Raw genomic sequence first — 10,567 nt, 5'->3', positions numbered from 1 at the left:
AAATATTATATTATGTTATTATGTTGGAAGATATTTTTATATTTTTTTTAAATGTTATTTTTTATAATGAATATATTATGAGTTGTGTTGAAGTATATTGAATTGATTATTTTATTATTATTATTATTATTATTATTATTATATTATAGTTTTTTTGTTATTTTTTTCAAAAATTTTCAAAGAATATCCATAAATAATTGTGGGTATCTGCATTCGTTAAGGGGATAATTAAATAGGGAGACTTGCAACAAAGATGGAGAGCAAACGGGGTTTTTTTTTTTTTTAAACGGGAGTGAATGACGGGAAAAAGGGTCCGCCGCTGCGCCCACACGAGTATCTATTACTATATCTAACTAACAACAAAAATTCAATTTGAGCCGATTTGAAATAGGACACGTGAACTTTATCTGCATCAGATTTTAAGATAATGAACCTAATTCGGATTTAGGATCCTAACAATAGACCTAGGTTAGATCTTACTCACTTGACTTAATATTTTGAGTCATTACTGTAATAAATACTATACTATTAAATATGATTATATTTAGTATATATAAAAATTAGGTATACTTACAATAGATTTTATAATCAAACTAAAAAAATTCTAATTATATTTTTTTATTATTTTAAATGTTATTTACTATCTTATTGAAAAAAGTGAATAATAATAATCACTTACATAATTAAAATAGATCATCCTAATATATACATGACACTACATATATCAAGAATTATTATATGTGATAAATTATTTCTTTATTTTTCTAAAGATAATTTATATGTAAATTAACTAATCTTTATAACATACGATCTATTGCATAATTTTTCTCCTCTTAATATGAATAAATTGATGAATTTAATATATAAAATATAATTTATAGTATTTAACTTACGAAATAAGTAACTTAAGCCATTATCTAAGACAATAAATATAATAGTATAAATACCTACATATTTATTAGTATTTAAAAAATAAACAAATAATATAAACATAATTTTTTTGGTAGAAAAATAATAATGAAAGTTATTAATTAAGTTAATTACATAATAAAAAATTATAAATAATTTTTTAAATAATAATAAAAAATAAGATCACTATTTTCACATACTACAAAGTTTATAAAAAAATTTAAACAATAAATTAATCCTCAATAAATTATACATTAACTCTGTTAAAAAAAATTAAATGATATATTAGATATTATTATTTGTGTACTATAATTAATATATATATATATATATATATATATATATATATATATATATAATCGATTATTAAGTTATAATTAATTTCTAACTCAATTTTTGGTAATTAAATGCTGATTTTTTGTTTTTGTTAAATGCTGATATTTTGCTGATATTAATTTCTAACTCAATTAATTTCTAACTCAATTTTTGAAATTATTAAATGCTGGTATTTTGCAGCTAACTAATTTTATTTTTGTTATTAAAATTTTAAAAAAGATGAGTTGTTAATCAATTCTGAATTCAAATTTAAATTTAAATTTGTGTAAAAAAATATTTTAAATTTGTTTTCACTAACTAGAATTAATTTTAAAATAAAAAATTATTTTGTACATCATATTATAAAATAGTGTAATCATTCATCTTTTTAATGGAAATTATTGTCAAATAAAATGATATAAAAATGAAAAAAAATATATTCAAATCTAGGAATAATAATTTATTTTTTAATAGAATAAATTATATATTGAATAACAAAAGTTATTATAGTTTCTTTTTACACAATTTAATATACTCAACTACCGTGTTTTGGTAATATTACCAAAAGATATTAATCAATTTAATAGTTTTTGTAATGACATAAATTTATAAGTTTAGAAGCTAAAAAATCATGTCATAAAATATAAAATTTTAACCGGTAATAACGTTGATCATATTGTTTGACTTCCTGAATGAATATGATACCAATAAATAAAACTATCACAGTCAAATTTTAACAAAGACAAATCTCCATAAGTATTGCTATCATCAATGAGAATTGTTCTACTTTCAAGACAAATACTATTTTCTTTCACTGTATTTTTCAACTCGGCAGGTCGAGAACTAATCTTCCACGAATTGAAACTCCATTTATTAAGGGTTTGCAGCTGGCCAATGAGTTGTTACATACACAAGGCAGGATTTGAAACTCTAATACTTACTTAGGTAGATAAATAAGATGACCAATTAATCACTCAATTAATCCAAATCAGTTAAGACAAATACTAATTATTTTAAATATTTTTAATATTATAAATAATTAAACTTTGATTTTAATTATAACTTTATAAAATATTTATAATAATAATTATTATATATTTTTTTTATTTAATCTCTTTTAATAAAAAAATTTATATATTTTTATTAATTATCCCGTACAGTGTACGGAAACCTACACTAATATCATATAAAAATATTTTAGAAATAGGTCCAATTTATTAGATAATGATACCTTTAAAAGTACTTTATTTTATATTATTTTCTTATAAGAATATATAATACTTAATTAATTACTTGCCATAATCAGATGTTTGTTAGTAAATTATTAAGGCAATTATTAAATATGTTTCTTAAAGCATCCAAGTTTTTTTTTATATAATAAAAATGATATATTAAAAATATTTTTTTTATAATTTTCTAATAAGAATGAGTAGCACTTATCATAATTTTATTTTTAATAAAAAATTTTATTATATTGAAGTAAGTCTCAATAATAATAATAATAATAATAATAATAATAATAATAATAATAATGTTTTAAAAATATTATCAATATCATTTTTCGTTTAGAAATATTTTTGTTTCAACATTTACATTTTATTTCAATTTTATTCCTAACGTTTTATTTTAACATTTCAATAATCTCAATTATACTCTGGCTTTGACAATATTTGACGTGGCAATTATATGTTAATGTGTCATTAACACGTTAGTGTATGAGTATCATATGTCAGCGACATATCATTACACAATTGTCACTTTAGCATCTCCGTTAATAATATTATCCCTTAAGGATATAATTGAATCATATTTAAAATTAAGGATAAAATTATAATAAATTAAACGTTAAAGTGTATTTTTTAAATTTTTAAAAATTTTAAAAATAAAAAGTATATTTTATCATTCTAATTAATATATATATAAAAATCAAATTAAATAAGAAGTTAAATTTTTTTAGAAAACTTTTGAAAATGTTGAGAATAAAAACATCCATAAAATTACTATAAAACTAAAGAATTGCAAAATGCTATAGTATTGTACTCGATTTTTTACATTTTTTTTTGGGTATTTTTCAACTCGGTAAATAAAAAATTAATTTATCGTAGATAGATCTAAACTTTATTTTAAAGTTTTGTCTCTCATCAATAAATTATTATATGTACAAGGTGAGATTCGAATAATTGACACTTAAAAAAAGTAAGCATGATTAGACTATACCTAAATCTTCGTTCTTTTTTGGTTTTGTGAGATGGATTTGAACATTTCTAATTATAGGCATTATATTACAAATTCACTCATATTACATACTCATACACTCAATACTTTGGATTTGGATTATATAAAGTTTAAATTTTTATTTTAAAGAGTAAAGTGTGATCTTCTACCCTTAAATAGTTTTTCTTTCATATTTATTTTTGATCCCACTTATAAAATAAATGGTGAGAGATCACACTTTACTCTTTAAAGTGAAATTCAAACTTTAGAGGATCCAAATTACAATACTTTTAAAGAGTTTTTGTCTACCATTTGGTAATGCTAAAGTTCGAATCCAAGTATAGTATTTTAAGAGGCATGCTTCCAACAAAACCAAAAAAAGAAAAAAACATATTAATATGTTATTTCAATTAGATCTTTATTATATATAATTTTTTAAATCAAATTACGTAAGAAGAGGCTCGAACCCTAAACCTCCCATTCGGAGAGAGGACATATGCCATTTTAGCGATGTATACCTAAATCTTTAACGTAGTTGTTCAAACACGCCGCATCCAATCTGAATCCCGAAAGTAGTGTCCTTCTGAATTATTGGTGGGTCAATAGGAAGATCAAAGGGAAACCTATCAGGAAGGGACCATCGGAAAGTTGAATTCTAAGTCCCAAAAAAAAAGAAAGTTGAATTGAAGCCTTCAAAGTGTTTGGCGAATATAAAGCAAATCAAGATTAGTGCATGGCGCTTTCTTACCGAGTAAGTAATGGTTTACAAAACTGTGACAGGTACAAGTGGTTTCCAAGTACACCAACTACCATGCACTCCAGTAAGATATTGCCACATTACCAAAGGAGCCTTTATTGTGCTTTCTTTTCAATCATTAGTAGGTGAAGTGATTTTGAGTCTAAGATGCATTATTTGTGGTTACATTTTTTAATTTAAAGGTAAAATAAAGTTGAGGTGTAAAAGAAAAGCTATGTGTATATCACTCTTCTATTTCTTCTTTTTTCTTTTTTTTTTTTTTTTTTTTTTTTTTTTTTTTTTTTTGAATGTGTGCTATCACTCTTCTATACACCATAACCAGTTCTCTCTCCTCTAATCAAAATATAAAAGAAAATAAATTTGAGACTCCACGTTTTATCTTAAAACTTTGCCATTGTTACTTTTGAGTCTTGAACAAATTCTAAAATGAGACTAACACTTGTCCGCAATAATGGCATGCATCTCTTTAAGGGAGGAAACCCCACAAAAAAAATCAAACATTACTTTTTCCTAGTGGACGAAAACCTGATTTGTCTTTGCTTAATATGAGGAATATAATGCTAATATAGTTTAGTGCGCATTATATTATAAGGACCCAAATGACTGAAAGAGAGTATATCATTAAAGAGATAAAAAGATAAGGATTAAATTGTACATATCTATATATAAAAGGAAGGGCATCCCTCATGAAACGTAGCTAAAGAAAATACTTCACATAGTAACAATGAGAGCTTTACTTCCTCTACGATCTTTTTCCATGATTTCAAACCTTGAAGCTGCTGCAGTTTCTTATATAGCTGCGGTACATATATCCTATGTCTTCAGATGACTAGCTTGTTCTGTGGCACACTAAATTGTATTCAATACAAAAAAAATTAGGGTTTAAGGTTTAATCTTATTGCCCTCAAACTATGGGTTCACTCAAGCACCGAAAAGGGAAGTTCCACACAATCCTGAAACATCACCATCTCCGGACAATCGCAACATTGTTCCATTACGCAGAGTTTTGTGTCGTTTTGGTCTTGATTTTCAGGTTATCGATCAAACTCCCAATGGCTCTCAAAAACTCGAGCGAGTATTTAGGTGGCTTCGTAGTTACCCCTCGCTTTGTTTTCTTGCTCGGAAACTTCATAATCGTCGCACTATTCGTCCAATCTGGTCATTTCTCAAGTAACGGTTCCTCTACACACAGTTCAGAAACTGTTCTTTATGAGGAGTTCATCCAAAAGAGTAGTAGTTATATAAACAAAGAAATTCAAGAAAATAAAAATGAGCCCGGAAAAGACCAAAACAAAGAAAGAACAGAGAGCATCAAACGTAATCAGAATGTTGATGCAAACCGGGTTAGCTTAATGTGTAACGAAATCCATGGTGAGAAGATAACAAAAGGGGTTATTTGTTTGGAGGAAAAGAAGGAGTACAGAAGGTGTCGATCAGATATTTTGAGGCACGTGGAGAGAGAGAAACCGCGTCACGTGCTGTATAGGTGTGAGTCGGTGAAGAACAGAGGAAATGTTGGAATTTCCGGTTCGTATCCTGAGGATGGAATGAGTAACGATGAGTTTCGACGCACTATAGAGGCTTTCATTGCTCGCCAACAGAGACTCAGAAGACAAGAACAATGCTTCATAGCTTAGAATTCAGAAAAGTCTTAGTTCTATGTTTTGAAGCTTGCAAATTGAAGTGGTGACTATACCTGTAATTGCTTCTGTTTTACCCCTTTTTTTTTTTTTATGAAAAATGTAAATGAAGGTTAAAAATGTGAGTATAGACTATAGTTTTGATTTGAAAATGGTGAAACCTTTTTACATCCACCTAACCCAATTGTATCACATAGTAGAAACTCTATATGTTCGTCAATAATATTAAAGTGAAATTCACGTGGAGTTTATCGTGAAATTGATATTTAAGAACTATTAGATAATTTGATAAATTTAATTAATTTATTATCTAATAATTTTTTAACTATAAACTCGCGTGAAGACAATTAGACGTGAGTTTTCGTCTAATATTAAACTTAATCACGCTCTATTTTACTCTTCAATTTTTTGTTAAGATATATTTTGTAGAAATGATCGAATTAGACTGATGAACTACTTTTATAGATTTTATCATAAACCTAATCAATTATTTCTTACGAAAATTAACAATTCAAATCATACTAACTCAAGAAATTCTCCATTTTAATAAAAAATTGTTTACGAGTGTTAGGTGAAAATACTATTATATAAACAAAAGATATTCAAATTGTGCAAACTTTATATCCACACATCCATGATGAATCAAGCTTTCTAATTGTCCATGCTTCAAGCTTTTCTATGTTGTCTAACTTTAGAAAGAAAGGTTGAACTAAGGCTGCTCTGTTTACCAAAATAGGTCTATATTAAGGTTTCAAGCATTAAACAATAATAGGGTTGATAATTCTAATAACCTAGCCCTAATTGATTAGGCCATTATCACAGATTTTGTCAATTAAATGTTAGGTTGTTTGGCACGCAAGTAATGCCTAAAAATCTGAACCAATTGCTAGTTCAGCCCTTAATATTCAATACTAGTCTCGAACAATTTCATTCTATCCACTAACTTGTTCATCAAACTTTACAAACCTAGTTTCTAGTAATCAAACATGAGCATCATCATTAAACTAGAAAGTTAGCAACCATTGATCCTCAATTCAGTCCATATAGTCCTCATGCAATCATCATATACATCACATGCATTAAAAAAATCTAAGCACGTTATTAAGTAAATCCTACTCGTTGGTGGGATAAATATGAACTTTGTTGATGAAGAAGGTGGTGGCTCGGGTGTGCCACAACCACGAAAGCTGCAACAACTCCTCTCCCTCCTTCTTGTGGTGAAGAAAATGATGGTGACGGCGACTTGGCGAGGTGGTGGTATTGGTGGTGATTGTGTGGCAGTAGCTTTTCCACTTACAAACGGACTTGTTTTTTATTTATTAAAAGGTGTTTGTTTCAATACAATGATAAATTTATATGTACCTATATGTTAAAAATATGGACAAATAATAACAAGTCATGTGGAATTTATTTTTCACATCAATATCTAATTTTTTTTTAAAAAAATATATTATATCACTACTTTTACTAAAACTCTCTTTTAATTAAATAAAAATATAAAAAAATATTTTTTATTTAATTTTACAAAAGTCTTAAATATTCTTACTTTATTCGATTAGACAAAAATATTCTTTTAAATCAATCAAACTTTAAAATTTAACTAATCCTAATTTTATATTTTTAAATAATTTAAACAACAAAACAAAAATATATCTGAGAAACAAAAAAAAATTGTTCTTTTCATTTGGGTTTCAGAAACCTTTTCATCTTCTCAAATTTTCTCGTGTTCTTCTCTCCTCTTCGTATCTCTCTCTCTCTCTTCTCCCCCTGGAACTCAGTCTCTCTCATCTCTCTCACCGGCGTCGCATTGAAACTCTCTCTCTCTCTCTCTCTCTCTCTCTCTCTCTCTCTCTCTCTCTCTCTCTCTCTCTCTCTCTCTCTCTCTCTCTCTCTCTCTCTCTGGTCTCACAATCAAGGTCGTCGTCGCTCTTTGTGTCATCGGTCATCACCGTCTTGCACCAATCCTGCGCTTCGTCACCATCGTCAGCCTCTCCCTTCCAGTAACTCCCTCTCTGTGATTTCTATGATTTTAATTATTAAAGCATTGTTGTGATTTTTGTAATTAATGTAACTTGATTTGATTTCTATGATTTTATATTAATTGTTGTTAATTTTGACAAAATAAAAAACTTAAGCATCAATTTTATATTAGTTGTTGTTAATTTATGTACAATCACGTCCATTCTTAGCTCAGAAGGAAGCCCGTGGAAGATACGAGACTGCCCTGCTTCAACTCAAAAAGGACCCTCATCATCTTGTTCTTGTTGCTAAGGACAGCCACCACAGGCTTCCAAAAAGAAATTGTAACGGCATTTAAGCTGGAAGAAGCAAAATGATGATTGTGAAAACCCAGAAACAGAAACACCCAATATTAACATTATTGCCATGCTTCTCTACTGTTTGACTTTTTATCCTTTCTTCAACCTTCACATCTTTTAACTCCTTCAATCTTATTAATATTTTGTTTTCTTGTTGAAAACAACATTTTCCTCCATGGTGGACGGAAAGAACGAAGAGATGTCCACTTCCGAGCTATCTGATGGGGCAAGAATTCACTATATTTTTCAATCCATCTTTGTGAACAGTTTAGAGATATAATTTGGTATTTACATATGGTAGAAAGCTCTAATAAAAAATGAGATATAGGTATAAAATGACACAAAGACGAGGATATGGATATTTCTAAGTTTTATAACACCACATGACAAATGAGTATGAAATTAACTTAAAAACAGAATTCTAAACTTAGTTAGTTATTATAAAATTATTTGTATTTATCTAAATACTATTTTCAATCTATCTATCTTTCCTTGCTTTATCATTTCTTCCTTTGATGATGCAGCAAGCTATGGCAATGCAATAATTCCAGCAAGCTCTGCTTATGCAACAAACCATGATTGCACAGCAGGCTACAAATAAATCCGCCACCATGAAGTCTGCAATAGTGTTAGCGGCAGCCCGAGCTGCTGAAATAAGTAAGAAACTGAAAGTTGATGGACCTGAAAATGAAGAGAAAGAAATAAAATAGAAATCCAGGTCTGTTTACCTTATCAATTTTTTCTAGTGTAATTGTTTTATCGGTGCTTCTTGACTATTCATTTTTAATGTTTTTATTGTTGCAACTAATTCATTTTAGGGTGCCCTACATAAGTATCATGAATCCATTAAAGTAATGCTTGAAATAGATTTATAAGTTTGGTAAAGGTGCCTAAGGTTTCTGTCATTTTAATGTTTTAGGGAAAAAAATCATAATCTTGTCTCCATTTTAAAAGTTCCCATTCGGTAGTATATGTTTTACTATATTTAAGAGTTTGGGTTTAGTGCGAGTGTAATGCATCCTTTGCTTTTTTTATCTATATATATATATATATATATATATATATATATATATATATATATATATATATATATATATATATTACACAATTGCCTTTGTATTATAGAAGCTTGCAATTTTATGTGCCATAGCTGTGAGGTTGAGTAGCATATCTCTTTATTGTGGATATGCATTCTCATCAATCTTAAAGGTTTCCCCCTCAATGTATGCAATTACTATGCATAGTATTTTAAAATTGTTGCATGTTGACCTGTCTTTAAAATAGATGGCTGAATGACTGTGGAACAAGTAAAGTTTAGATTGTGGTGACAAAAACTTGTTTGTATATTATTTCTTTTTGTCCTTCATTTTCATATGCTAACAAAGGTCTTTAATTCATTAATTCAAGCTTGTAGCTTATGTATATTTCTGAGGTAAACAAAATAGGCATTTTTTTATTCCATATCATCTTTTAACAACACACGATTTCACTATTTAAAACCTTATTCACCAACAAGAAGCTAATAATTACACTGGATATGCTTTTGAAGTTAAACAACTTGAAGTTTGACTTTGCATTCTTAAGCAGAGGAGTAAGACAACCAAAAAAAGCAATAATCAGGAGGAATCTGCAGGATTATTATTACGGTGAAAAACTCGGTTATGAAGTTTGGAGACAATTCAAATTGTCAGGATACGAGAATGAGGCATGGCTCTTACATGGAGAGTGAAACAAAAATACTGGAATTTGTGGTTCCGAGTAAGCTCCATGGAATTGCTTCACAAAAATTGTTCAATATTGTTGAGCGTTTGCTTTCCCAAGCTGTGTTCAAAGCACTGTTTTATTTTTATTTTTTATTTTATCTGATAAATAATGTGCAATTATGCTCCTGAATCTTGATCTGTTGATTTCACAATGAATCCTGAATCCTAAATAATATAATATTACTAGAATACATTATAAAGTATAATTAATTTGCCTCTCCGCGCATTGCACAGGTTTCACTCTAGTTGATATTGAAGGCAAATGTTAGAATAGAAATTATAGTAGTTTCATTGTTGATGTTACTTCTAAATTTTAACTTTGGTTATTTCATGTATCTTTGATTTTTGTTGAAAACAGTTCCTGTTTTTCATAATCGTTGATATTTTCTCACTGAACAAAATGAGTCAATTATTTATTAATTCTTAATGAAGTAGTTTGGGTGTAAAGTGAAGCCTTCATTTATTCAGACATGTGTGACTTCAGATTTTAAATTGATGAGATTCATAAATTTTATTTCTATTTGAATGAGTTTTATCCTTTGCTAGTAAGTTTTAATAATATTCTAAATATGAGGACTTGCCTAGCTTACAACATAGAAGTGGTTCTAGGAATAGAAATGCTAGAGTAAAAATTAAGTTTCATCTAAATTC

General features: G+C 27.9%; 1 protein-coding gene across 1 annotated transcript; it reads left to right on the top strand.

Annotated features, from left to right (window-relative positions):
* The first annotated feature begins 4,445 nt into the window (after positions 1-4,445).
* LOC112772913 (uncharacterized) lies at positions 4,446-5,987 on the top strand. Its single transcript, XM_025817924.2, has one exon. It carries the CDS (start codon positions 5,107-5,109, stop codon positions 5,830-5,832), a length of 726 nt encoding a protein of 241 aa, XP_025673709.1. The 5' UTR covers positions 4,446-5,106; the 3' UTR covers positions 5,833-5,987.
* Positions 5,988-10,567: the final 4,580 nt, after the last annotated feature.

This window comes from Arachis hypogaea, chromosome 18, assembly GCF_003086295.3.
Source record: "Arachis hypogaea cultivar Tifrunner chromosome 18, arahy.Tifrunner.gnm2.J5K5, whole genome shotgun sequence".
NCBI lineage: Eukaryota > Viridiplantae > Streptophyta > Magnoliopsida > Fabales > Fabaceae > Arachis > Arachis hypogaea.
The sequence above is the reverse complement of the archived record's forward strand: the minus strand, read 5'-3'. Positions and strand labels throughout refer to the sequence as shown.

Coding starts and splice junctions, on each gene's coding strand:
- LOC112772913 (XM_025817924.2), top strand. CDS start 5,107: ATGGGTTCACTCAAGCACCGAAAAGGGAAGTTCCACACAATCCTGAAA.